Source organism: Lynx rufus, unplaced genomic scaffold, assembly GCF_022079265.1.
Source record: "Lynx rufus isolate CCGP_SWC_20201006 ecotype Redwood Valley unplaced genomic scaffold, mLynRuf1.p SCAF_16, whole genome shotgun sequence".
Classification (NCBI taxonomy): domain Eukaryota; kingdom Metazoa; phylum Chordata; class Mammalia; order Carnivora; family Felidae; genus Lynx; species Lynx rufus.
The window spans coordinates 43,316,605-43,344,355 of NW_025814830.1; the positions used below are offsets into that span (position 1 = coordinate 43,316,605).

Genomic DNA, 27,751 nt, shown 5'->3' on the forward strand with positions numbered 1-27,751 from the left:
TGGGAAGGAACTTTAAGGTGGATCTGAATAGAAAGCATCCATAATTTAAAAGAAAATATTAGAGACAGAGGTCCAGACAGACTCTTGTGCAGAAGTTCCAACACCAAAACAGATTTGGGAAGTGCTGCTGGGGGGTGGGGAGCCTCCCCAAGCACCCTGTGGCACCTGGTGTGGCAGGTGTCCTTGCAGGTGCTCCTTGTTTTTAAATGAGAAGTTTGGGTTGACCCATGGTTTTCATAATCTCTGGCTTCATGTTTGTGATCTAAGGAATCAGAAGGTAAGTTCATGACCAAGGTCACAGCCTGTGTGTTAGTAACAAAGCCATTCACTGGAACCTCCATTTTCCCCCGTTCTTCTGCATCCCAAGCCCACGTCTGTAAATAGATCACATACCCAGCTTACTTCTTTCCACAGAGCAGGTAGACACCTTCTGCTAGCCCTTCAACTCGGTGCCATGATTAGAAGCCTTCCCAGAGGGGCAGCCAGAAGCCCTTTCTTCACTCCAGAGCCATGAAAAATCTGTTTCTACCTGAATTCCCAATAAAGGCAGTTAGAGGTAAAAAGAATGGAAGTGGAGGTGGTAGCTGGTGCTGGCTGGCAAAGCCAAGCTTCCAAATTCATCTGTAAAATTGACTTAAATTTTAAATTCACATCCCAGGAACAAAGTGAGAAAGGGAATAGAAGTAATAGCAGCATGACCCAAGGGGCTGGAGCTGAGTGCTGGCCTGGGATCAAGGTGCTTCTGAGCCCCAAGCCAACCCCAGCAGTGATTCAGCCCCGACACAGAACCTTGCAACCAGCACACCCAGCAGAAGCCCAACCCCAGGGGATCACAAAATAAAGACCGTGCGTGATGCAAAGGGCCAAATACCCAAAGAGCCACCTCAGCAGATACAGGCTGCTTAACAAGAGAAAAGCTTAGTGATTTCAGTGCAAGGATCATCCTTTACACAAAAATCAAGAAGCAGTATGTTACACTATTTTTGCCAATACAGCACCCTTACACACGCAGAGCAAACTTCTGCCATTCTGAGCAAGAGAGCAGCCAACCCACACCTGGGGAAGGGAAGAGGGCGCATGGCTACTCACCTCCCTCCCACTTGGCCGTTGGCCAGCCTTGTCCTGCCCACCAGCCTTGGGAACAGTAAGGCGCCCTCAGAGTTTGGCCGGCCTAGTGCCCCAGGCCATTATCTGTCCCTGCCAGCTGTGTCCCACCCTGCCAACCCTCTTCTAAGAGGACTGCCTGGAGAACAGAAATAAGATGAGGTGAGATTTTAGACGGAGCCACCTAAAGAAAGTCAAGTCGGCGTCTTGCCCATCTTCTATCATTATGTAATTTAGGGCAGCGAGGGAAAAAGGAACAGTCCAAAATGCAATAACATTTTACAAACAATAAATTTATTTCCAAATCCTGAATTATAACCAAATTACAATTCCCTGTAGGTCTATTTTGCTGCTTTACACAGAATTTTAAAAAACCATAGTTACGGCCAAGTCATTTATACACCAAGCGTCCCAGGAATGGTTTATTTGGACACAGTGGGTCTGGCCAGCTCTCACTGCCCTGGCAGCTCTCGCTGCTCCGCACCCTGACCTGCACCCCTGCACCAAGGAACTGCCACTCCCTCTGTTGTAGAGCTGGCCCCTGCAGGAGCTTCCCCGGGGGCTGTGATGTACACAGACGAAAGTGCGCAGATGAAAGGGTTTTGTTGGCAGGCCCCGGATGCTCTGGCCACAGGGCTCAGGACTCAACACACGCTGCATCCTCTGCAGGGAGAGCCTCGGCTCAGAGCCCAAAGCGGGCTGGCGTGCGGCGAGGGGTCATGGGTTCCCCTTGCTCCTTCCGACCTGGAGTGTAGATTTTTGTAGACCTGGAGACACGGAAAGAGGGGTGAGGAATCACACTGCTACTCACGCCAACCAGGATGCACAGCACAGCAAGGAGCCTGAGGCCTTGCTCTTTCTGTGTGTGAGCAGGCTTTGGGGCTGAATGGTCTTCTCCCCCAGCACATTTCCCCCGTGCTGCCATCCCCATTTGCAATGGGGAGCAGAGTAACAGCACCACCTGACTCTGATACCCACCAAGGACTGTTGGCAGCTAAATTTTTTAACAATTCCTTTCATGCCTCCCAGGTGAGCTATGGAAGCAGTCTTCCAGCCACCTCACCAGACGGCCACTCCACCTTCTAATAAAGAATCTGGCTGGCCCTAGTCCCCAGTCCTGGGAGATCATCTCTAAAACCTCGAGATTGCCAGAGGGATTGAGTGTCTCTGTTACACATGGTAACATCTGATAGTTTATCCTAACAAGAGGACTCAGGATAAGGGCTGGCCCAGCTAGAAAGACCAAGTATGTGGGGCACCTGGGTGGCTCAGTCGGTTAAGCGGCCGACTTCGGCTCAGGTCATGATCTTGCGGTCCGTGGGTTCGAGCCCCGCGTCGGGCTCTGTGCTGACAGCTCAGAGCCTGGAGCCTGTTTCGGATTCTGTGTCTCCCTCTCTCTGACCCTCCCCCGTTCATGCTCTGTCTCTCTCTGTCTCAAAAATAAATAAACGTTAAAAAAAAAATTTTTTTAAAGGAAAACCAAGTACATGACCAGAAGGCTATACTTTGAGACTCATGATATCAGCTCACCCTCTATGCAAAGGAAGCTGGAGACTGAGTCAATCACATGGATACATACTCAACCATTCGTGACTATGTAATGAAACCCCAATAAAGCTCTGGACGCTGAAGCTTCCCTGGCTAGCAATGCTCTGTGCATACTATCACACACCAATGGGCCAGGAGGGTAATGCGGCCCCGAGGACAATGGAAGCTTCTCATTTGGGACCATCCCAGACCTCACTCTATGCATCTCTCCCTTGGTGCTGATTTGTAACCTTTGGCTATAATAAAATTGTAATCTCAAACACAGTACTTTCCTGAGTTCTGTGAGTTATTCTAGCAACTTATTCTAGCAACTTATTCTAGCAAGTTATCAAATGGCGGGGGAGTCCATGCAGATCCCCAAATATGTAGCAAGTTGGTCAGAAGTGAGAGGGATCTTTAGCACACCCCAAGTTATAGCTGGTGTCTGAAGTAAAGGCAGTTTTTTTTGTTTGTTTGTTTTGTTTTTTGTTTTTTTTTCCAGAGAGAGACAGAGCGTGAGCAGGGGAGGGGCAGAGAGAGAGAGGGAGACACAGAATCTGAAGCAGGTTCCAGGCTCCAAACTGTCAGCACAGAGCCTGACACGGGGCTTGAGCTCACAGAGTGCGAGATCACGACCCAAGCTCCAGTTGGACACTTGACTGGCTGAGCCACCCAGGTGCCCCTGAAGTGAAGGCAGTCTTGTGGAGAACTGTGCCCTTCACCTGTGAAGTCTGACCTGACTCCAGGCACCAGCAGACACAGAAGCCCAAGACTCTCCTCCCGTCTCCACGTGATCTCCAAGCCCTAGCCTGTCGGTAGAGCTATAAGCCCTGCCTACTTCTCCAGCCCACCGCAGGCCTCAGTACAACATGACAATGACCAGGAGCTGCAGATGCATACTCCCCTTGAGAGTATGTCTGGAACTCCTCCCATGCCTCCGTGGAACCAGTCAACTTCTGTGACCAGCTCAGCTCCACACACTCAAATTTTAGATCACCGGCCTGCATGGGGACCTGCTCAGTCTATCGGGCTGCTCCCCAGAGCCTCCCAGGGGCAGGCACCATCCCAGCCAGGGTCCCGAGGCCGCAGCCCACCTGACACTGCCCAGAGGGCTGCGCTTTTCTTGCTCCTGCCGGCGGGCTCGCAGCTGCTCCTCAGCCAGTGCCATCTCCTCCTCCATGGCAGAGGCTTCCTCTTTGGCCCGTCGGCGGTTCTCCTAGAAAAGGGAGGGCGAGGTACTGGGGACCACCACCAGCAGGTGGACAGCCTTGTCCCACCCATCTCCCCCCGACAAGCCAGGTGCCGTGTACACAGTGCCACCTCCCAGAGGCGGGGCCACATGGCTCCCTGCCCCAACACCAAGGCCATCTATTCTTTTGAGGCCGGTTCGTTGATTCAAGACAGACACGACACGATTCAGTCCTAACCCTATCGTGTCTCAGCCCTCCACTCAATTCCGTAAGTACTTTCACTCTCTTACCAAGTTCACAGTAATGCCAGGAAGTACAAGAAATAGGGAAGACACGATCAGCTGGCTGGGAAGAACAGACATAAGGAAGGTGCACACAGACCCAGTGTGGACAGTACAGACAAGAGAGGAAGGAAAGCCCCCCACAGTCTGAAGCCCTGAAGGACAGCTCGAGGCAGCAGCCATCCACGTACGCGAAGACCATGAGGAGGTGGAGTGGCAGGGAGACAATCTATCCTGGAGGGATCAGGCAGAACCACTGACCACTCTCAGCATCCCCAAAAGTGGGGCCACCAGCCCTTACGTGCTTCCTGATAGGATCTAAAATGAAGTTCACGGCACTGCACGCATTTGTGCATCTTTGCCCAACACAGCTGAACCTGAATCTTATCAGGCTTTTGGATTAATTACTAGTTTACAGAAAGAACATGGGACAGAGGCACAAGTTAAACGCCATCACGAAAAGCAATCGGCCAAATACAGAAAATGGAATATTCTACAAGTGACCTAGTCTCTCCAAGTAATCAATGCCATAATAAAGAATGAGAACAGAGCACATTCTAGAACATAACACTTACACATATACCAACTAACTGTAACATTCAGATTCTGATTCGAGCAAATCAAATCATACGAGTTTATCTTTGAAACAAATGACAAAATATGAATAAGGACTGGAAGACATTAAGGATTAATTCTGTTGAGTGATAATGGCAAAAAGGTTACATTTTAAAAACCAGTCTTTTTAGAGATGTTTACTCAAGTGTTTATTGGTGAAATAAAGTGTCAGAGAGAAGCTTTAAAATTTTTTCTAAGAAAAAAAATTAGCGTATGGAGAAGAGGAGGAATAAGCCAAATAGGTCTGACCAACATGTTGAACATTATGGAGATTCGGTAAGGAATACATGACAGCTCCCTATACTGTTTTTTATACTTCTACGAATATTTGGACTTTTCAATAATAAGGTTTTTTTTAAAAGGCTCATCCGACCAAGCAACTGGAGCAGATGGGCGAAAATCTACCATACCAACCTGGCTCCATCACAGCTTTTATGTTTGAGAGAGAAGTAAGGAGGACAGGGGTCAGGTGAGGACGTGTCTTCAATCCCGGGCTGTGCGAAAAATGGGTCCCACGGGCAAACAGAACCTCCGTGGCGAGCGCGGGATGCTTACCTGCCGAGACTTTCCCGCCTGTTTGACGCTGTAGAACATGGGGCCCAGCTCCGCCAGCCACTCTCCATCCACAGCAGTGACACACTGCATGTACTCCTGCAGGCAGAAGGGTCACAAAGCGGTGGTCACAGGAAGGCCAATGCTTTGGGCCGTCCCTCGCCGAGTAGTTCCACAATCGGGACCTACGTGGGAAGGGCCTGACCCCCAGCCCTGTGAGGCTGAAAAAGGCAGACATAAGCCCCAGACCCTGGAATTTTAATCCTTTTTCCCAAATCCCTCCATGCTTGAAAAAATGCCCCTCCCCCATGCCCAGTATCCAAGAGAAAAGGCCTAACCCCTCAGAAAGCCTTTTTTTTTTTTTTTTTTTAATTTTTAAATGTTTATTTATTTTTGAGACACAGACAGAGTGCAAGCGGGGCAGGGGCAGAGTGAGAGGGAGACACAATCCGAAACAGATTCCAGGCTCTGAGCTGTCAGCACAGAGCCCGATGTGGGGCCTGAACTCACAAACCGTGAGATCATGACCCGAGCTGAAGTCAGACACTTAACCAACTGAGCCACCCAGGCTCCCCAGAAAGCCCTTCTAATGACACAAACAGGGGTTGCTCATCCCTGGCAGCAAGTAACAAACAATCCTGCTGGCATAGCTGAGGTCACTGGCATCTGAAGGTTAATTCCAAGTAAGCATCCTCAAATCCTCAAATCTCTCAATTCGTCTCAAAGCAACACATGTGGCCTCAAGTCTCCCAGGCTCAAAGCTCACACAGGAAGGCAATGAAGGGTTACAAAGGCCCAGCCCAGCCAGGTAGGCCCACGTCAAGTAAACTACGTCAGAGAAGACTCACCTTGGTGGTCATGACCAGCTCGTGATACACTATGTAGTCTGGGGTGTAGCCCATTCCAAAGAGGGAGCTGGTGGGGTGCAAGTGGCAGGGCATCCCTGTCCGGATATTCACATACTCCCCAATTCCCTAGGGCAGAGACACAAAAGGTGGCCACATCAGGACAATACTGCTCATCTGGGCAGCCACTCCATCCCAGGTCTTGACAAAGGCCTTGGTGGGGAAAACCCAGGTCTGTAGGACTGTACAATGAGAATGAAAGAACTCCGCGCTGGTATGATTATCAGGCCAGGAAAGGGCCACAACTCCCTCAGGCTCCTCTGGGCTCACCTTGAGCTTGGCTGCCTGGTGGAAATAGGCAGCACAGATACACTTCCTGACGATGTCCCAGTCAGTGCCACACGAGGCCAGGCTCATCCGCTGCTGTACCATGATGTCCTTGAGCTGAGCCCGCACCTCCCGGACCTAGAGAAGGACACAGGGCAGGCAAGGATGAAGCCCGCCTTCTCCTGCCTCCCCGCCTCACCCCAACATCCTGCTTATCTGGGCGACTGCCCCCACCTTCCGCATGGCCTTGGCATGGATGAAATGATCGTTACACCAGATGGTGGAGTAATTATTATTCTTCCACTGCAGGTAGACATTCAGGTAGGTCAAATGATCACTCTCGGGGACAGCAAACTTCTCCCGGATTTGATCACTCTCCTCCTCTCGGCCCTAGGAAGGAAAAAGGACCCTTACTGTAAGCATGGGGAGTCCAGGCCCACTGCAAGGATCCCGGAGCTTTTCACACTGTTACCTGCCTGCACACACAGCTTTAAACACATCAGTGTGTTACCCTAACGATCCAGGGAAAATAACGTAGCTTCTGACAAAACATCTACTCTAAAACGTGACAGCTCAGGCACAACTATACCAGACGATAAGAAATTTCCAAATCACCTGAAAACCACTGATCTAGCCCATGCTTTCCCCTACCCCAACCTGCTTAACAGAAAGCAGTAATACCACTCTTTGGAAACTCTGACTCCCATGCCTCTGTTCCATTTTAATGATACAGAAAGAAACCAGTCCTCTCTAACCCTTCCTCAACCCGGTAAAGCCCCCTGCAGCTTCGAGGAGAGCAGAGCGGCCACCACCACCAACCTTGGGCCTGTAGAAGATGGCTGGCACCGAGAGCATGGACACAATGAGCAGGATCTCGGAGCTGCAGCCCATGTCACAGGACACGATGAGCATCTTGGACAGGGCCGGGTCCAGCGGGAACTCTACCATCAGCCGCCCAGTCGAGGTCAGCCCACCTGGGAGAGGAGCGAACCCAGACATTCGGTGGACACAGTGAAGTAAACGAGGAGCGAAACTGACCGCCAGAGCCCGTGAGCACCACCACCACCACCCCCATCTCCAGCTCCCGGGGCTCGGCACCTGTGTTGTCCAGGGCCCCAAGGATCCAGAGCTGATACATGGAGTTGAGCATGTTGTCCTCGGGGGGCGGGTCCATGAAGTGGAACTGCAGCAGGTCCTGCACCCCGAGGGACTTCAGCAGCAGCACCACGTTGGCCAGGTTAGTCCTCTGGATCTCAGGCACCGTGGTCGTCAGGAGCTCGTTCTTGTAGGCGCTCTGGGTGTAGAGCCTGCCGGGAAGAAGACCACACTCTGCTGCATCTACCGCCTCGGGGCCCAGCTGCCCGCGCAGGGGTCCCTGCAGTGGAAGACCCAATGCTACCCCAGCTTTGCCCTGCACCTGCACCTGCACCCCACAGAGGTCAGTACAGAAGAAAGCCACAGGCAGGGAGGACAAGTTCTCATTTCTTCCCCCACCTGCCTTGTTCTGTCTGACTCCCGGATTTCCACCCATTCAAATCAGTCCTGCCAATTGACTCTTCTGCTGGAGTCTCCTACATATTTGTTTCAATTCTGGAACCAATGAGCCTGGGATGAGATTTATGGCTCGGTTTTGTTTTCTTTATGCTCTTCTGTATTTTCTGAATTTCTGTAGCGAATACGTTATTTTTTAAAACACGAAAATCAGAAAAACTAACTGCAGAAGTGTAACAGGAGCCAAGATATAATCTGCTCAGACTTAGCCTGTGAGAGTCTTCAGGTGCAGGTACGTTCAACATGGGACTGCCTGACACCCAAAGCTGCTCAGACCTCCAAGCCATCTGGAAAGGCTACTCTTTGGCTCAGCAGCATATGAGGAGCAAACCACCAAGTGGCAGCCCCACCATCAGTCCCGAGCCTCAGGGATCCTAGGGCCAGCATCCCTCTGCTGGATCCCAGTCCAGTCCCCACTGCCCAGCCTGGGCTCCACACTCAGCAATCCCAGCGCTGCCCCAGAGAGCAGGCTAGCACAGGGCTCCTACCTGAAACACTGACCTGGGCCCGTCCTGCCGGCTCGCCCTGACCTCTGGTTGGCATTGGCCTGGCTGATGGGATAGATCTGTAGAGCATCCATGCCAATCCTGGGGTTGAAGACCTAGGAGGGGACAATAAAGAGCTGATTAAGCATAGAGTAAGGGGAAAGGGGGAGGCAACCTTGAGACAAAGACAGACAAACCCTGGTTGCTACGCAGCACAGAGTACAGTGTTTTAGCAATGCAGACAGCCATCCTTTTTCCTTTTTAAGTAGGCTTCATGCCCAGTGTTGAGCCCACTACGGGGCGTGAACTCATGACCCTAAGATCAAGACCTGAGATAACAAGTCAGTCACTTAACCCACCGAGCCACCTTGGTGCCCTGGCAGCCATCCTTTTGAAACCAGGAACCTTAAGAAATTTCCCCACAAATACCAGCTCTGTGGATCTGCACAGAGTTATTAAATCATCTAACTCATGGCGTTATCACAAAGATTAAGTCAATCAAGTGCACAGCAAAATCAGCACTCAAATGTTAGCCTCTTAAATCCACGTCCATCCCTCGTTTAAGGGCTAAAGACCCAGGGCCTGCCTTCCCACCACCTACTACACTGAGTTAGCTTCAGGTGAAGGCCCAGGGCCCTAGTGCCTGTGTCTTTTCTTACCTTTAATTTGCAATAACCAGAGTCAATAACAAACATGATGCCATCGACAGTCAGAGATGTCTCGGCAATGTTGGTGGCAACGATACACTTCCGAACTCCATCTGGAGCCTAGAACCAGGCAGGATGTACAAAGAAGGAAGGCTGTAGGCCCTCAGGTAGGAAAGACTCCACAGGGCAAAGAGCACACCCAACCCCTGCAGGGAAAGTAACACCCTCTCTCTAGTCCTCCCTTGGGAAAATCCAGGGAGACCCAAAGGTGGGTACCCAAGACAGATATTCTTGCTATCACACCTTCTGGAAAATTTTGGCCTGGAGATCAGAAGGCAGCTGGGAGTAGATGGGCAGCACAGCCAAGGCAGGTGCATTCTCTAGTTCCTCCAGATGTTCCACAATCTGGTCTGAGGTGACCTGAGGGCACAGAGAGGAGCCATGAGATACCAGAGCCCCAAACTCCCATATGTAGGATCCTACCTGCTCATCATGGTCATGACCAAGGCACGCACCTCAATGTCCTCTTGGCCAGGCATGAAGATAAGGATATCCCCGGGGGCCCCCGACAGGTGCACCTGTAAGGACTGCTTCACCGCGGCCTCCACATAATCCTCCTGCGGCGTCTGCAACACCAGTCAGAGACATGGTCAAAGGGAAGCATCGAGAGAAATGCAGGCTGGACATCCCTCAGGAACTGGTGGTCAGTCACTGGTATAGGGATAGAGCCAGTGGACTTTCAGGGCTACAGATGGGCCTGACTGCCCTCTCTGGACCCTGCACTGCTGCTCTAATGAAAGAATAAAACTAGACCTCCCCCGAGTACAGTCCTTTGTGTCTCAGACCTAGAGCTAGAGTGCCCCATCTGCCCCACGGTAACCCCAAAAACCTTTCCTGGCTCAGTTCCCTACCCCATGCCCTCCAACTGACTTCTCATCAGAGGTCAGGAATGGTTCAAAAAGGAGGCCTCAGTACCTTGCTGAAGAGAATGTCAACAGGGAAGGTACGACCAGGGATGTGGAAGATGGGAACATTCCCGAAAAAGGCAGCAAATTTCTCTGCATCCATAGTAGCCGATGTGACAATGAGCTTCAGGTCTGAGCGCCTAGCCACCACCTGAGAGAAGAGGTCAGTCCGAGGCTTCCCTATAGATTTGGAACACTTGGCTCCCTCCCTCCAATCTCAGCAACATTACTCCCAGATGAAACAAGCTGAAGCTGACAGATGGGCACATTAGATTCCTAACAGTCCTGAGGACCGAACCCATAGAGCCACGGCCAAGAGAACCCGGAGTCTCTTGGCTGAGCAAGAACAGAATAAACTACAACCCAGGTCTCAACCTGGCAACCTGGAGGCCTCAGCAAACTCAGGCCTGTCAGAGACCCTCTTGGATCCCCCAGGCGAGACCCCAGCCCACCCGGAGTACCTCGGTCATGAACTACCAACAGGGCACGCATCAAAGCCCCACGGGTGCAGACAGACTGTGCCCCACAGCCCTCACCTCCCGCAGCAGCCCAAAGAGCACGTCAGTGTTGAGGGAGCGCTCGTGAGCCTCGTCCATGATGATGGCACTATAGTGATCCAAGTCTGCTTCCCGGAGGGACTCCCGGAGCAGGATCCCGTCAGTCATGTATTTGATCAAGGTGTTTTCTGAGGTGCAGTCTTCAAAGCGGATGGCATAACCCACCTGAGAGTCAGGGAGAGACAGCTCAGAAGCTCTGGGCCCCAGCTCACTGCCCGCATACCCCATACTGGGCCCAGGCCTTAGGAGGTCAGCTCAAAAGGACGGAAGCTGTACAGCTCAGCCCTCGTGCCCACTCACCTCCTCACCAAGGCTTCCTCCCATTTCTTCACTGACTCTCTTGGCCACCGACATGGCAGCCACACGCCGAGGCTGGGTGCACCCAATCATCCCATAGTCCGTGTAACCGTCTTCATGCAAGTACTGTGTCAGCTGGGTGGTCTTACCGCTCCCTGTTTCTCCAACCACAATCACGATGCTGTTATCTCTACAAGGGAAAGAAGACGAAGGGCAAATCAGGTCAGGCGGATGGCCACCTCCAATCCTCCAACAAGACGCTGCCACCTCCTATGCCTATGTCTGGCTATCCAAGGAGCACGCCTGCTTAAAGGCAGATTTCCCTGGGAAAACAGCCCCGAATGAAGACACCCCCTACAATGTCTAGAAGATGGTAAGGTTTAGGGGTGCCTAGGTGGCTCAGTCAGTTAAGCATCCAAGTCTTGGTTTCAGCTCAGATCATGACCTCATGGTTTGTGAGATTGAGCCCCACATCAGGCTCTGCATGGACAGCACAGAGCCTGCTTAGGATTCTCTCTTTCTCTCTGCCCCTCCCTGCTCATGCCCCCCGCCTCTCTCAAAATAAATAAATAAAACATTTAAAAAAAAAAAGGGGCGCCTGGGTGGCGCAGTCGGTTAAGCGTCCGACTTCAGCCAGGTCACGATCTCGCGGTCCGTGAGTTCGAGCCCCGCGTCAGGCTCTGGGCTGATGGCTCGGAGCCTGGAGCCTGTTTCCGATTCTGTGTCTCCCTCTCTCTCTGCCCCTCCCCCGTTCATGCTCTGTCTCTCTCTGTCCCAAAAATAAATAAACGTTAAAAAAAATGTTATAAAAAAAAAAATAAATAAATAAAAAAAAATAAATAAATAAAAAAAAAGAAGATGGTGAGGTTTAAACAAATGAAATATAACAGAGCAAAGTCATTTTGCTTATTACTTCATGCAAAGTAGCCCAGGGTATGGAGGTCAGATAAGAAAAAATTCTCTCCCTTCTCTACCAGATGCAACAGCCCAAAGTAAAAGAGCTACTGAGTAAACACAAGGGACCCAAGGGACACCCAGTCAACACTGGAATTCCTAGACAAGTTACCTGATAATAGTGAGTAGCTCCTGCTGCACAGCAAAGATGGGCAGGTACTGCCTCTGCTCCAGAATCGACTTCTTTTTGGCAAATTCGCTGCTAGCTTCACTCTTTTTCTTCATGTGATCTGCAAACTTCTGCTCCGTCCTGAGAACACACAGCAGCCTAAGCACCCTGCACAATTTCCCACACTGTTTTTCCTGACTGGGTTACTGTCCTTCTTCCTACACCCAAGAACAAGACCCACCTCAACAAGACGCAAGAAATCTTTGAAACACTAGAGCAGCCAGGTGATCCAAGATGTTTCTCGTCTCCTCTGGCCTAAGGGACTAGAACTGCGGTCTGAGAACCATCATCCACAACATACCCAACATTCCCTGGGCAAAGAAAACTAAGTATGACTCAGAGGAGTTCAGGTTAACAAATGGGCCAGTTCTCTGCCCCAAAAAGCTCAACCAGAAGAGGAACTGAGATCACCAGGTAATTATCTTGTACAGAATACCCAGCACAATGCTCAATGCTCGAAGGGCTAAATGGAGGAGTCATGGCTACAGAGTCCTGACCAGGGTCAGACCTCCTCTCTCCTCCTGGCAGGATGGCGGATGGCATGGTCTGTAAAGCTTCGTTTTCAAAGAATTGTGAGAAAAAATAGTCCCACTTAGTAGTGACCTCCAGCTTCTACTGAAAGCACACAAATATCTGACACATGTATACACGCCTAGACTCCAAAGAACTTTGTAATTTTCCCAAGACTGCAAAGAGAGAGTGGTTCAGTGCTGCCAGTGGGCGTCCACATGTCTGCTGCCCGCCACTCTCCCGAGACCTGTCCCCCTTTCAGACCTCCCCCCACACCCTGTCAGGCTTCCTATTCTAATTTCTCCGTCACTCTCAGTCAGCTAACAATTAATGCCTACGGGATTACATTTATAAACTAACAAGGGCTGACCATCAGTACTGACTTCTCATTTGGGTTATTTCTCAGAGGGGTGCAGGGAATTATTCACTTGGATGCCAGTTCAGTAAGACTTCAGTATGTTCAAAGGATGAGATTCAGGAGGGACATTTGAGTCCAGCCATCTACCCAACGTGTGAACCCCAACAGGCAGCTATCTACCATCTGCTTAAATACCTCTATGAACAGGGAAGCCACTCCCTGGTAAAAACAATCTTTCCTATTTTCAAAACACTGTTAAAAGTGGTTCTTCCTTCCATTAAACTGAAATCTAAGGGGGCAAAGCCTACCTTCCAACACTGAACATCAGAAGTGCACTTCAGCACCATGACTAAGACACCAGGCTCCAAAGCTACAATGTCTGGGTCTGAGCATCGCTCTATTTACAGCTGGGTGACCTCAAACAAGTTACTTAACCTCCCTGGGTCTCATCCTCTACACACGAAAAATGGGAAGGAGAGCACCTATCTCGTGGGACTGTCGTTGAGAATTCAGTCAGTATCTGTGAGGCATTTAACGCTGACAGGCACTGAGGTCACTCCTATAGCAGTAGTAGTGGTGGTGGCAGGAATAATATCTAGGAAAAGCTGAAGATGGTAGAAGAGAGACCAGGAGGAAGGGATGAGAACAGACTAGAAGATCCAAAGTGACCTATTTTTTCTGTTCATGAGCCACAAATTCTCTCAGTTCCCCAGCAAGTGTCCTTGAGGGCCGCTGGCTCAGGAGACAGCCCACTGCTGACCAAGACTCCTACCTATAGTCCACTTTACCGTCTTCTGTCAGCGCTTTATCGGGCTCTTCCTCTTTTTTGACACCCATTATATCTCCCAGCTTGGTTCCAGCCAGTTCCCAGTGTTTGTGTTGAGCCTAAAAAAAACACGGAAAGCCTGCTCCATCGTGTAACACGACTGTGGTCCATGGCAAACCAATCCCACTTGCACAGGAGGCTCCATCTAGCAGGTGGTAAATTCCAACAAAGCCGCAGTGGCCCGGCGCCCACATTCTCTTCTTCTACCTCAAGCCACCAGAGCATCGGGCCTTGTGGTTGTCTTAACAAAGGCCTTGGTGGAGGAACACGAAGCCCTCCTCCAACAGCTGGTTCTTGCTGTGTGAGTGTCCTCGAACTTCCAAGAGGACCTCTACCCGTGAGATCTCATGCAATTTCTAAAAAGAAAAAAAACAGACTCCCAGGCCCCAAAGGACAAGAAACCAACCTTTTTGCGTTCCTTCTGCTCCCTGTGCTTCCGCACTGTTTGACTGCCTTTCCGGGCAATAATGGCCAGGTCAGAAGTAGCATCCTTGACTGGAATCACAGGCTCTGGCTGTAGGTTGGGGAAAAAGAGGAATTCTCCACTGATCGTTACACTCAACAGGAAGGTCCACTTCATGACAACCCTAATAAATGAAAGGATTTCTATCCTATTGGAATGGGAGCTTTTTTTTCCCCCCACTCTCAGCTCAATTCTATCTGAGCTTTCTTCTCTCAGGCCCCAGCGGCCTCACCTGCTTGGTGAAGACGATGCGTCCGTCAAGGAAGGGAGGAACCAGGTTGTGCACCATCAGATGCACCTTGGCTGCGCTGTCCTCCTCAAAGTCCTCATCCACCTCTAGCCGATGGACCACTCCACTGGTGAGCATGCGGTTGGTCTCCCAGCGCTCGTTATCCTGAGAACACAACAGGGGGCCGCGCTCAGACTGCAACCACAAGGCATCTGAAGGGTCACTGGGAGAGTCCACACATCAAGTCCTGAGAGAAGGGCCACGCGAGGCCTGGGCCGTAGACATGTCACAGGCCTCTGTACCCTGTGGCTCCTAAGAAAGAAAAGTGACTGATCCCAAACCACTGGCGACATTTTTTCCAAGCAGCAGCCCTTTATATATGAGTCAGAACCTCTATACGGACACACAAATGGCGAGCGTCCGCAGCCCCACGCAGAGACACAAAGTACACCCTACTAGTTCCCATCCCAGCATGGAAGGAGGACTACAAGAGAGAGAGAGGTTAGGAGATAACCACTGAAAGGCTCTACGCCCACCCTCCTCAGACTCTAGAGGCACAGCGACACCCAATACTTCAGCAACAAGAGGCCAGCTGTGCTGCCACCACGTGCACAAGGCCCGCGCTTCTCCCACATGCCCAACGCCAGCCGGGTTCACTCCAGCTACCGCCAGCAGCCCACCTCATTGATCTGTCTCCGCTGAGCGGAAATGCGCTTCTGCTTCTGTTTATGCAGGTGCTGCTCCCGCCTCCTCACGTAGTCCTCGGAGGAGTAGGCCAGGGGGTTGTGGAACTCATCGTATCCCTCATCCATCATGTACCAGTCCCGGTCAGCTTGCTGCAGCGATGTGACAGAGCAGTGAAAACAAGGAACAGATCGAGTTTATGTGCAAGACAAGACCAGAGGGGAGGTGTCTGGTGAGAAGTCACTGGTGTGGTGGAGCAATGTTTGTGGGAGGTGCAGGAGGAAGACCATGTGCTCTAGGACGAGCCATGTGGAGGACACAGGCGGGGACGGACTATGTGGCCGCCCATCGTGACGGCACTTCTTACATTCACCACAAGGTGGCACCAACGCTTAACTAAAACAGGTCTGCCAGTGGCAGGTGAGAAGTTTCACAGAGGAGCCTGTGCCTCTGGAGAGACTCCGAGGCTTTGGGACTGAATCCAGCTCGGCTCTAGAGACCATCCAGTGCTAACTGCCCTCATCAAAGTCCAATTCCACTAGAGCGTCACTCGTGGCCCATTCACCCATGGAGGTCCACCACTCCTCATTCGGTGCCTCAAAGACATAAGGTTTTTACCCTCTGGTCATCTTCCCACTGCTGCCGTTCCTCTTCTGTGTCAAATGAAATTCCTTCTTCGCCATCCTCCCGTCTTCCTGAAGGAGAACACGCAGCAGGTCAGTCCAAACACCCCCAGCCCCACCAAGAGCCCTGCAAAGCCGCACAGCTCCAGAAGCGCAGCTTTGCTCAGCCTCACTGGGACAAATGATCCTGCTTCCCTGTCCCCCTCCCTCCCCCTGCCATACCTCGGCCCCTGGACAGACGGGGTGTGGACCCCAGGTGTCTCCTGTCATCGGCCCATTCATTGTATTTGTAGGATGGGGTTGGCAGAGGTGTGTCATCTGAATACTTGCTCCTCACGGACCTGGGAGACCGTGTAACCAGCATCACTAAGTCACTAAGCTGAGACATGTTCCCCAGCTGCCATCTGTTCCCCCAGCCCAGATCCCTTTGCCCTCATCACGTCCACCCTTTGCCACCCACCCAGAGAAACTGGGCTGCTCTGCCCAGAACATCACCTATCGCGATCTCGACTGGACTGCCGATGGCTCCGCTCAGAATCTCGATAGGAAGGTGTCGGGGAAGGCGATTCCCACTGCGAGCGCCTTGAGGAACCGCAGCCACTGTCCTCTTCCTCCCAGGTAGACCTTGAAGGGGTAGCTGCATCTGGGGCGACAAAGAACACATCCACCAGAAACCTCTAACTTCACTGGGACACGGCTCTAGGGCTATCAGCCAAAAGTGAATTCCCCAAATCTCTTTCTTTCACTATCAATAGACTTGATATCTACTTGTAACACAATCTTGACAATTTTTAAGGTATCTGGATTTTAATAGGCCAGTTTTCACGTATTTATAACACTTTTCTTTTTTTTAATGTGTTTACAACATCTTGAAGAATATCCAATTTCTCTCAGCAAACATATTCCTCTTGAATATAAACAACTTTTTTAAGTTTATTTATTTATTTTGTGTGTTGTGTGTGCACAAGTGGGGGAGGAGCAGAGAGAGTGAGAGAGAGTGAGAGAGAGTGAGAGAGAGAGAGAGAGAGAGAGAGAGAGAGAGAGAGAGGATGAATCTCAAGCAGGCTCCACACCGCCGGCACAGAGCCCGATGCGGGGCTTGAACCCATGAACCGTGAGATCATGACTTGAGCCAAAGTTGGATGCTTAGCCGACTGAGCCACCCAGGTGCCCCTAAATAATTATTTTTAATCAATTCTTCTGTTCCCCAGCTCCCTATTCTTTCCTGCCATTTGGAAAACTGGCCATTCAGTCCACTGGCCTACCAACTTAGAGGAGCATATCCGTCTCAACAGGGAGGTCCAGGGCCTTCCAACCTGACTCAGAACCAAGTATTCCAAGAAGTTCATAGTGGAACCAGCAGTTGACTCTGCCCACGGCATATCAACTGAGGACGCTGCCTTGTATACACTGACCCCTGACAAATCACCACAAGCAACGGCTCGGTCTACCTTTAGGTCGGTGTCTCGGGCTCTCCGGTTCATTTCTTCTGCTGCGCTCTGACCCTCCATCCCGCTCAGATCTGCTGCTGTGTCTGCTTCTATCCCTCTCATCTGTCAAGAGCCATGTGCAGAGCTTTGAAAATGTGTGTCCCATCCTAACTTCCACCCATCTTCACCCTAGAGAAAGGACAGGCCTTCCCACTCACTCACAGGTGCAACCTGCACTGCTCTAATGCGATCCATGGGCTCCTGAAACTCACATATCCCCATTCTTTCAGGGGGAAAAAATAGTTACTGGCTACAAAGTTTCAAACTCACAGTAACAGTTATTTTCCTGCAAGAATTCAAAAAACAATAGTTATAAGTCTACAATGAATAGCTGTTAATGGTTACCAGTCTATAAGCTATAAAATTTAAATAATACTGAGCAAAGCCAGCTTTGGACTCTATGTCCAGCTTTGCTTCACAGCACTGTCCTTTCTCTGTCACCAACACCACTGTAAATTCTGATTTCTTATACACACTGCCTGGTATCGCCTTTATCACCAATTTTCATAATTAAACGAGAACTACACACTCAAGCAAAGCAGCTATGCTGCAAGTGACAGTTCTTAAACAGCCTGCTATTCCCAACCCCAACACTATCAACACCAACAGGGCTCCCTAATTATCAGGCATTAGAAAAATTCCTTAAACAGGAAAGAAGCTGACATGTCCACTCAAATGCTTACTGGGCTATAGGAACTAGGCTGGGCTGGTTACCTCTGTCTCTCTTGCGGTCAGAGTCTCGATCCCGTGATCTCTCTTTCTTCCGATCCTTTTCTTCTTTGGATGAGGCATAGACGCCATGTTCCCGCCGCTCCCGCTCTCTCTGCCGACTGCGTTCCCAAAACTCTTCACTCACACCACCAGGATGGGATGGAGTCTCTACCCGAGCAGATCGATAATGCCTGAAACAGAGAGGGCAAGTGGTAAAACGCCCCTCCTTAGGAGAAAAACCTTGCCCCCAAAGCGGGGCTGGCTGGGTGACCTGACCTTTTCCACTTAATCTCCCTACAGGCTTACTGATGGCAACAACCCAAATCATTTCTAATCTTTGTGCTCTACTCTTTAGTCACCTTTGAATGTTTCCCACACATCTGAAGAAAATAGCAGTTCCTATCTACTTCAATACTACGGAATCATAATAAAACCATAAAGATCTATATGTCCAACAAGAAAACAGAAATCAACATGGGATGTTATTCCCTGGCCTCCATTCTCATTCCCTTTTGGTCAAACCATCCAAAAGCCTTTACCTGTCTTTTCGGCTATGTCGGCCAGCTTGGTCACTATCTTCCTCCTCAGCATCTCTCTGGTCATCTTTGCTCTCTTCCCAGTCCTTGTAGGAAGAGATTCTGGACTTCTTCTTGTCCTCTCCATCGTCCTTCTCCTCTCGCTCCCTTCGTTTCAAGGAAGCCAACAAGTCCAGTCCCAGCAAGGAAGGGCGGGGGGCAGGGGCCTTGAAGACATGCTGTTCACTGGCTGCACTTTTAGTCTTACAAATAAGACCACCAACCTGAGAGTCCAGATCAGTGCCTTCCAATCGATGGATCGAGGCATCCTCGCTGGTGTCCTCCATGACAGGCTCTGGGATTTCTGTGGAAGGAAGACAACCCATTTTGTATTGGATATAAAAGGAGAAAAGGTATAGCTCTGCTATATCCCAAGATAACTGAAGTTACAGGGATATTCAGGGAGTTAACCTCCCCATCAAGATCAGGATTTGTTTAGCTACCTCTTGCCAAAATCTTTCCATTATGTCACTGACAATCTCAAAAGATCCTCCTACTCCCACTCTGATACACATCAGAAACAGAGACACACATTCACACACCCACCAAACACCAGGATCCAAGAGGATACCAGGCAAGCACAGTCCTCACGAAGGACACTTACTAGAACATGATGGCATCTAGAAAGGGACTGTAGGGGAAATACCACTAGATTTGAAGTCAGAATCCTCAATTAGAATGCAATCTTTTGATATTGTCTACTTGTATGATTGTAAGCAGATAACTTAATATTTGGTTAGGCATAATTTCTGTATCTGTGAAACAGAAATATTTTTTGCTTTATTTAGTCCACGGAATTATTATAAGAATCCCACAAGAAAGTGTATGCGAAAGCTCTCTGTAACCATAAAGCCATACATAAAAGTAACTCTCACGTTATTTTATTTGCCATGCTTCTCTGTACTAATCGGGGCTCAACATTTTCTACATGAGCCCTTCTACTTCTCCCTCCCTTTAAACTACAGATACAGCAGAGTAGACATGCTGGGGTATAAAGCTACCATATACTATGTGATCCATATACTAGTGGATTTTTTTGGACCAGTTGTGTTTTGTAGAAAAGAATTACCTCCCGGCAGTTGGGATCTTGTTTAATAACAATCCATGTTCACCAAAAATATTAACGAGAAACACTAGGTTATGAAATGGTTTCCTGAAAAGTATTAAGGTGATTATAAGATTTTCTGACACTCAACGTGTATCAAATTCATTCCTCTTTACATCCCATTACACACCATCCACTTATAAACATACACCGATTCTAGGTGCTTGGATAATTCTCCTCTTTCAACAAGTCAGTGAAGCAAAGGAACTGTCAAGGTGTAGGGTACCACCAGAATCCAGGATGTTTTGCCCAGTTCTAATTAACATGCACGGCTCTACAGAGAAATATTGCCAAACATAATACCAACACAGACACAAGAGTTGCATTTTGAAAAATGCCATCAGGCAGAAGAGAAAAGACAGAGCTGCATATTGGTGACTTCTGTGCATGTGAGGAAATCTAAACAGGAAGGTAAACATATATATGCTATGCTATGCTCAACAGTAGCATGAACTAAAAAATATACTCCTAGGATGCCAAAGAGAACCTTGTCTATCTTGCTATTACTACAGCCAGCACCTAGTGAAATAAAGTTTGGTGAATAAATGAATGAATGAATTTAAACTGATTAATGGAGAACAGGAAAACAAACATATCTAGAGACAGCAAAGGAAGATCCCAATAGCACAAGACAAGGAGTCTGACAGGACTTAACTAGCTGCTGAGAACAAATAAGGAATTAAAAGGACTGGATTCTGGAGAATGATTAGTGACAAAGAAGCCAATTAAGAATAGAAAATTTAGAAAAACTAGATTTACTCATTCAACAATTTTCCATCGAATACCTTCTGTGACCCAATCACTGTTCTGGGCAATAGGAAAAGAACAAAGAACAAAACAGGCAAAAATCCCGCCCTCTTGGAGTTGACATTCTAGTAGAGGAGATCACATAGTAAAGATACCACTATGACAGAGAAGAAAGACACAAGGAGCCCTACTTAGGCTCGGCCTCTGCTTGGGAGGGGGCCAATGCAGAGGCCTAAAGAAGGGTGCAGGATGACCCCTGGGCAGCCAGGCAGCAGTATCTGACCAGATCAAGGAGAAAGGACAGGAAAGCCCGGACCGGTGCAGCATCCTAAGGGTAAGAAAGGCAAATTGGGTGACAGGGACGAGACCGCAAACTCGGACCGGAACCTGAGCGAAGGACCCATATCCGCCGCTTGGAGCTGCCGTAATTGGCGAAGGGCAGGTCAAGAAGAAAGAAAGGACACTCACCTCACCAAACCCGACTCTTGGGACCTCCTGTCCCAGATTTCGGGGCGCCGGCACCGCCACCCCTCACTCAGATCGCCTCAGAAAGCCAATCCCAAACCTTGAGCGCGGCCATTATTGTCCCATAATACCCTGCGCGATCCCCTCTATCCGTCCAGAGATAACCATCGAGAGCAGCCCGGAAACCGCCAGTTCCTGGCGCCAAGTGTGGTATAGAAAGCAACCAAGCACTCAACGCTAGAGTATCCTCCTCTGGCACCCTGGTCAGAGACATTTCCGAGTCTCATCGCGACCAATCATAGTTAGCCTGAAAGGCGAGGCCCCGCCTCGGCTCTAAGAAGAAAGGGAAGGAGGTCGGTCATGTTTAATAAGGGCGGAAGTGACGCTAGGCTTCCTGTCAAAGGCGGGCAAAGTGGGCGGTGACTAGAGTAACGAATAATCTCGTCGGCTTGTGGGACTATTGAGGGGAAGGACCGCAAGTTTATCTACTTGCCAGTGAGTATTCTTTTTCCGTTTCCGGTTTTATAAGTGGTCCGCCAGAGTTGGCGGGCAGCAGACCCTGGGTTACTTTGAGTTAGGGTCGCTGCTTTTGGTGTAGAAGACGGGAACCGCCTGTGTGCCGACATTTCGGAGAAGCGGTCGGGGTTGCGAACAGTCAAGTGGAAGAGAAGGAGGTGACTTGTACAAAGAAAGTAGGTGTTGTTTTCCCTAGCACTTGTGGGCCAGGAGCAGCCCAACCACAGGCATCATTAAACATATATATATTAAGTATGTATGTATATCGAATAGTTTGGAAGAAGACTCTCACTCCGATGTAAATAAAAGTCACCTGTCTGTTCACTGACAGAGATAACCACTATGTGTTTTGGGATGTTTATTTCCAGTTATTTCTATGTAAATGTATACATTTGTATTAGGTTTTGTACAGCAGTGGGACCACACTTTATATACTCTTTTGTAACTTATTTATCATGAGAACTTTTCAGTATGTGAAATGTTCATCTGTAACAGTATTTAGCAACTGTGTAATAGTATGTTCCAGGACTGTACTATCATTTTTTTCCAATCTCCTATTTTGGTCTATTTAAGTTGTTTGCAATTTTTCACCTTAAGAATGTGATAAATCATTGTGGACGTGTCAAGTTAATTCTCAGAAATGGAGTTGTTGCTCAAATTGTTTTCTTTCTGGAAAAGTTTTTGCTTCTCTGCATTCCAGCAGCAAGTAAGAATGTGTGGCCCTTTATTCACACTCTTGCAATATTGTTTCATCTTTGCCAACTTAATGGCTTTGTTAAATAATCTTCCATTTGCTTTTCTTTGTTTACTAGTAAAGCTTAACTTTCCAAATATTTTTGCCCATTTGTACCTCTTCTTTTGTGAAGTCTCTGTTGGTATCCCTTGCTATGAACATTTTCTTAGGTGTGGCTTTAGTTTTCCTCCTCTTTATCAGAACTGGAGTTGCTGTTTGAATTCTAGGGTGAGATAGATCCATCCTCACTTTGACTTTGCCTTTTATCAGTAATTTTTTCTGCTACTGAGGAAGTCCTTCCTAGCAATCAGCTTGCCTGTTTAAAGTATGACTTATTACAGGAACAATTTCATTTCCTATATACATTTTTATTAACTCTTGTCTTAAAATGTGACTTGTCACACACACACACACACACACACATAAAGAAATCCTCCCTTTTCATAACATTAGCCAACTTGGGGGCCAAATGTAAAATATCAAGTACCCCGGTGGAGTTATTCTGGATGGACTCAAAAATAGAGTTTCTCAACCATAAGAACAGGAGCTTATTATAGCAGAAGGAACAGTGCACTAGAAATGTGGTGGCTTGGGGGTACCTGCATGGCTCAGGCAGTTAAGCATCCATCTCTTGATTTCGGCTCAGGTCATGATCCCAGAGTCGTGGGATCGAGCCCCATGATGGGCTCCGTGCTGAGTGTGGAGCTTGCTTAAGATTCTCTCTCCCCCGCTTGCGCGCTCTCTCTCTCCCTCTAAAATAAAATAAAAAACTTTAGAAGGAAAGAAATTTGGTGGCTTTGATTCTAGTCCGTGCTGTAGCTAGAACCAAAACTATAAGCAAACAAGTCTATAAAATGAAGGAATTGGATTAGTTCCCTTTTATCTGAGTATTTTATGATTTATTTATTTTTTTTTAATTTTTTTTAACGTTTATTTATTTTTGAGACAGAGAGAGACAGAGCATGAACGGGGGAGGGTCAGAGAGAGGGAGACACAGAATCCGAAACAGGCTCCAGGCTCTGAGCTGTCAGCACAGAGTCCGACGCGGGGCTCGAACCCACGGACCGCGAGATCATGACCTGAGCCGAAGTCGGCCGCTCAACCGACTGAGCTACCCAGGCGCCCCCACAGTACGCCTTTTTGTATTTATGTTTCTTTTCAAGCTGGTGGACTTGCCAGCAGTTTGTGCATTTAGTGTGTTGTTGTTTTTTTTTTACTGTTGTGATACTATGTTGTATGAAACTATTTCTTTCCTCTGAGAATAAAATATATGTGTATTAACTACTACAAAATTAATTTTTTTTTTTTAATTAGGACTCATGCACTTAATCTGTCTTTAAATATTGCAACTGTATTTCAGGACTGACAGTAAGGATAAATATTTGGATTATGGCAAGATGAGCTTCCTGTTGCCCAAGCTAACTAGCAAAAAAGAAGTAGACCAAGCAATAAAAAGTACCGCAGAGAAGGTATTGGTTCTCCGATTTGGGAGAGATGAGGATCCAGTCTGTCTGCAGCTAGATGATATTGTAAGTGAATTCTTTAAATAAATGGTTTTTATTAAAAATCTGTACGTTCTCACTTCAACATCTACAAAGTGCATGAAAGGCAGTGGCCGGGCCTGGAGATACTGCTTTTCATTTGCTGGCACGCTTTCACTAGGAGCTGGTCATGTGCCTGCCCTGAGCTAAGCCCCCAGACCCGTGATCCTGCTGAATCTGTCCTAGACATCCCTCCCCACCAGTAGCCATCCAAGTTCAGTTTCACCAACAGAGCAGTAGAGGACCAGAAGCACTTATTTACTCTGTGCTCACAACAGTGGAATAATTACCATCACTGTTACTACTCCCACACAGGGAGATGAATGCCAGGGACGTCAGGTGACTTGCAGAGCTGGGGTTCGAACTTCTTTTTCTCTGCCTGCAAATAAGCTTTTCCAGTGTGTGCCTGATGGTAATCTGATTTCATAACACGTCTTCATACTCTGATGAGTAGGGAGGGGAGTATGGGACAAAATGTGGTTATTCTTGTCTCTGTTACAGAGAGAGACTGATCCCAGAACTAACACCTCTTCACACCATTTCTATTGCTGCCACACACAGTGTGGATCCAGTATAAGAATCTTTATTTCTGTGATTAAAAATGAATGCTGATGTGTTAATCTGAGGGAGGAATGGGCCAGAGGATTATACCCTCAGCCATAGAGGGAAGGGAGTATCAGAGGCCAAGAGTATAGACTGAAGCCAAGCTGCCCAAGTTCAAATCCCAGCTGTACTGCTTAAGTGTGTGTGACCAGGGGCAGATTACCCAGTTTCCTCATCTAAGAAGTGGGGACTATAATAACCTCATATGAATGTTGTAAGGATCAAATGAGTTAATAAGCATAAAGCACTTTGGACACTTAACGTGTAATAACCTGCCAGACAAGCCTTCACTGTTTTTATTATGATTATCATTTAAGGGGGGATTGGAAGGCAGGAGATTGGGGGGAATTTCAGTGTCTGCTGTGTATATTTCTGAGTTGTTTTTGTTTAAGCGAACATGGATTTCATAAATCTGTAAGAAGTTTATAAAAGCTTTTTACAACCAAAAATCAATTTTAAAAAAAAGAGAGAGAAATGTATTCACACAGTTTACCCAGGGCCCTGTCTGAATAATAAGGTTACATTGTGTCTAATGTGGAACTCAGGGGAGATTTAGCTGCCTCTCTCATTGTAACCTACATGTCTCTATTTGCAGCTTTCTAAGACGTCTTCTGACCTGAGTAAAATGGCTGCTATATATCTGGTAGATGTGGACCAAACTCCCGTTTACACGCACTATTTTGACATCAGTTATATTCCATCTACTGTGTTCTTCTTCAATGGGCAGCACATGAAAGTGGATTATGGGTAAGTTAGATTGACCTGAAGTCATTGCAGCTGTGAGGGGTTCTTTCAACCAAGCAGTTCCAGTAACTCACCTGCCTATGAGGGTGGCTCTGTGAGCCCTGTGTTGGTGCTGTGTCCTCAGGTGACCCACTCCTTGGTCATGTGAAACTTTGGCACAAAAATGACAGCGTATCCAGTATGATTGGCAAATGTTAACCTCCTACGTAAGTAGGAAACAATTGAACAGTTTGTGCAGCACTAACTACCCTTTGGTGTAGAAAATATAGAACAGCTTTTTTAAAAGTTTCTTAGGAATTTCATTTAATACAAAATGTGTCATTGTTCTTAAACTTTTGGCACTGGTAGGCTGCATTTATGAAAGAAGTGTTCCTTCCGGCAAACTGAGACATGTTTCTCTCTGGCCAAGTGTCCTATCTTCTGCCACTCAGAGAATTCTGATGTCATTCTTCAATTCTGTCAAGAATAAGCACCATGAAATCTTTAACACCTTCTGTTGTATCCAGTCAGCATCCTAGCACTCAACATGTATTTTCAGTGTGTCCATAATTCTTAACACTTCTCACTGTGGTTCAGGTGTCTGCTTGTTTAGAACTGTGTATCTGTTTTGTCATTATCTACTTGAAAGTGCATTAACCATTACCTGTTTTATTTTAAAGCTGTTTATTCTCCTAGGATACAGGTGATAGAAGTTAATTTGATGCAATCTTTTTTTTTTTTTTTTTTTTTTTGAGAGCATGCTCAAGGTAGGGAGGGGCAGAGGGAGGGGGAGAGAGAGAATCTTAAGCAGGCTCCATGCCCAATGTGGAGCCCCTCACAGGGCTCACAACCATGAGATCATGACCTGGGACTTTTAACCAACTGAGCCACCCAGGCACCCCCCTGGTGCAGTCTTTTTAAAATGTGATTTATGACACTATTTGCCAACTTAAATATGTAAAAATTTCAACCTAGCAATTGCATTTCCAAGAATTTATCTAAAGGGAAATAATTATGAAAGTGGGCAAAATTGGCTGCCTAAATATTCATCCCACCATTATTTAGAAAGCAAAATACTTGGAAAGAAACTAGATGTTCACAGAAGGACACTAGATGTCAGTTTCATATGATGTTGTAAATACAAGTTTAATGACTTTGAAAGAAATAGGTTTTATGTTAGTTGGAACATTACAAAATAGTTTGCATGGTATAATTACCATGATTTTGAAAAAAGAAACACACGTGTGTACACACACGCACACACACTTTGGAAGAATATGTACCAAAATGCGGCCTTTGACCTCACTGATAATGTTTTTTTCTAAAAAATTTCTGTAATAAACATAACCGATGTTTGAAATAGGGGAAAAAAACGATTTTGTACCCCCCCACTCAAAAGTATAAGTGAGGGGAACTCAGAGACGGTGACCAGTTAACGGGTTCTACATGGTAAGGCCAACAGCAGCGGCAACCAACTATGCCCATCCCAACGCCCAGGGAATTCTACTTGATAAGGAACTGAGAAGAAATTGAGGTAGATTTTGAAGGGAAGGCTCTTCACCTGGTAGGGCTCACATGCCCTCCCAGTGGCCCACGGCTCTGCGTTTAATCCTGTATCAAATAGGCCCTGTACTCACAAACGGAGAAATCAATGTTGGGCTTTATGTCTGAAGTCTCCCTCAGGAACAGAAAGTATCAGAACTGTGCTTCATTTTGTTTACCCTGAAGGTCTGCAGCAAGAAATTGCTAAAAGTTCTGAGCGTGGTTGTTTTTCTCCCGTGCTCTCTAGGTCTCCTGATCACACTAAGTTTGTGGGAAGTTTCAAAACCAAGCAAGACTTCATAGATTTGGTTGAAGTAATTTATCGAGGAGCAATGAGGGGAAAGCTTATTGTCCAAAGTCCTATTGATCCCAAGAATATTCCCAAATATGACCTTCTCTATCAAGACATTTAACGCATTCATGACTATCAAAGTTGAAGAAAAAAGCACATCTTGAAACAGTACCTGAACCCAACTGTGCTGTTTTCCTGGAGTCCTTTGGACATGTGTTCAGCATCCCAGCAGAGAAGAGTGCTGACTTGGGTAGAAAATACCCCACCCTCAAGTAGAAGACCACGCTGGCACTGCGATGGGCAGAGATGCTTAAATGTCTATTCCCTGCAAACCCCAGAGCAGTCAAGACCACCGGGGTCAATTTCCCCAGCGTGATTTTTTTTTTATTTTTATTGTGCTTCTCTTTATTCCTTAAGATGATACAGAATCCTTCTAAACATTGGCTAGTATATTTATGTTGACTTTGATATACAGGTAAAATAGAAAATCATTTCCCGTAAGAGCAGAAGTACTTATTTTTTTACCCTAAATGTACCCACACACACACCCTCCCCCTCACCTGTTTCTCCACTCATGTATTTATCTCATGCTCTCCTGTCTCCAGTCCCTGTTATCTCAGTTTCTCTTGGAATAAATGTTTCTCTACAGATAGTGAGAAAATGTTTTATTTTGGAAACTTTCTGGTTTAAACTTTTATTTATTTATTTTTATTTTTTGAGAGAGAGATTGCAAGCTGGGGAGTGGCAGAGACAGAGGGAGACACAATCTGAAGCAGGCTCCTGGCTCTGAGCTGTCAGCACAGAGCCCAACGCAGGGCTCGAACTCACAAACTGTGAGATCATGACCTGAGCCAAAGTCGGATGCTTAACCGACTTAGCCACCCAGGTGCCCCATCTGGCTTGAACTTTTAAAACAGTATCCCAGTTTGCTCATTTGACTAGCTTTTGT

The 27,751-nt window shown here is 47.7% G+C and overlaps 2 protein-coding genes across 4 annotated transcripts; one reads left to right on the forward strand and one right to left on the reverse strand.

Moving 5' to 3' along the window:
• Positions 1-1,378: 1,378 nt before the first annotated feature.
• DHX38 (DEAH-box helicase 38) lies at positions 1,379-21,137 on the reverse strand. Of its 2 annotated transcripts, XM_047078689.1 has the most exons (27): positions 20,856-21,137; positions 18,500-18,839; positions 17,964-18,151; positions 17,211-17,312; positions 16,255-16,402; positions 15,982-16,100; positions 15,755-15,831; positions 15,133-15,288; positions 14,456-14,617; positions 14,167-14,274; positions 13,707-13,819; positions 12,010-12,147; positions 10,947-11,133; positions 10,626-10,811; positions 10,100-10,240; positions 9,640-9,750; positions 9,428-9,544; positions 9,137-9,244; positions 8,481-8,593; positions 7,540-7,748; positions 7,261-7,415; positions 6,676-6,831; positions 6,445-6,579; positions 6,118-6,243; positions 5,273-5,368; positions 3,726-3,847; positions 1,379-1,871 (listed from the first exon to the last, which is right to left on the reverse strand). In XM_047078689.1, the coding sequence occupies exons 2-27, from the start codon at positions 18,820-18,822 to the stop codon at positions 1,787-1,789; spliced, it is 3,681 nt and encodes a 1,226-aa protein (XP_046934645.1). In that variant the 5' UTR covers positions 18,823-18,839; positions 20,856-21,137; the 3' UTR covers positions 1,379-1,786. The 2 variants fall into 2 exon arrangements, with proteins under 2 accessions (XP_046934645.1, XP_046934646.1); XM_047078690.1 differs by lacking the exons at positions 18,500-18,839; positions 20,856-21,137 and adding an exon at positions 17,520-17,535 and having other exon boundaries at positions 17,964-18,141.
• A 158-nt stretch (positions 21,138-21,295) lies between these two features.
• TXNL4B (thioredoxin like 4B) lies at positions 21,296-27,527 on the forward strand. Of its 2 annotated transcripts, none has more exons than XM_047078692.1 (4): positions 21,296-21,347; positions 23,462-23,630; positions 24,841-24,992; positions 26,758-27,527. In XM_047078692.1, exons 2-4 carry the CDS (start codon positions 23,499-23,501, stop codon positions 26,921-26,923), a joined length of 450 nt encoding a protein of 149 aa, XP_046934648.1. In that variant the 5' UTR covers positions 21,296-21,347; positions 23,462-23,498; the 3' UTR covers positions 26,924-27,527. The 2 variants fall into 2 exon arrangements, with proteins under 2 accessions (XP_046934648.1, XP_046934647.1); XM_047078691.1 differs by lacking the exon at positions 21,296-21,347 and adding an exon at positions 21,364-21,544.
• Positions 27,528-27,751: the final 224 nt, after the last annotated feature.

Excerpts from the sequence above, each read along its gene's own strand:
- DHX38 (XM_047078689.1), bottom strand. The coding sequence starts at position 18,822 with ATGGAGGACACCAGCGAGGATGCCTCGATCCATCGATTGGAAGGCACT. Across the intron at positions 15,832-15,981 it reads CCGTCTGTCCAGGGGCCGAG|GAAGACGGGAGGATGGCGAA; the intron begins GTATGGCAGGGG and ends GTTCTCCTTCAG. Across the intron at positions 9,751-10,099 it reads TTGACATTCTCTTCAGCAAG|ACGCCGCAGGAGGATTATGT; the intron begins GTACTGAGGCCT and ends CTGGTGTTGCAG.
- TXNL4B (XM_047078692.1), top strand. The coding sequence starts at position 23,499 with ATGAGCTTCCTGTTGCCCAAGCTAACTAGCAAAAAAGAAGTAGACCAA. Across the intron at positions 23,631-24,840 it reads GTCTGCAGCTAGATGATATT|CTTTCTAAGACGTCTTCTGA; the intron begins GTAAGTGAATTC and ends CTCTATTTGCAG. Across the intron at positions 24,993-26,757 it reads CACATGAAAGTGGATTATGG|GTCTCCTGATCACACTAAGT; the intron begins GTAAGTTAGATT and ends CGTGCTCTCTAG.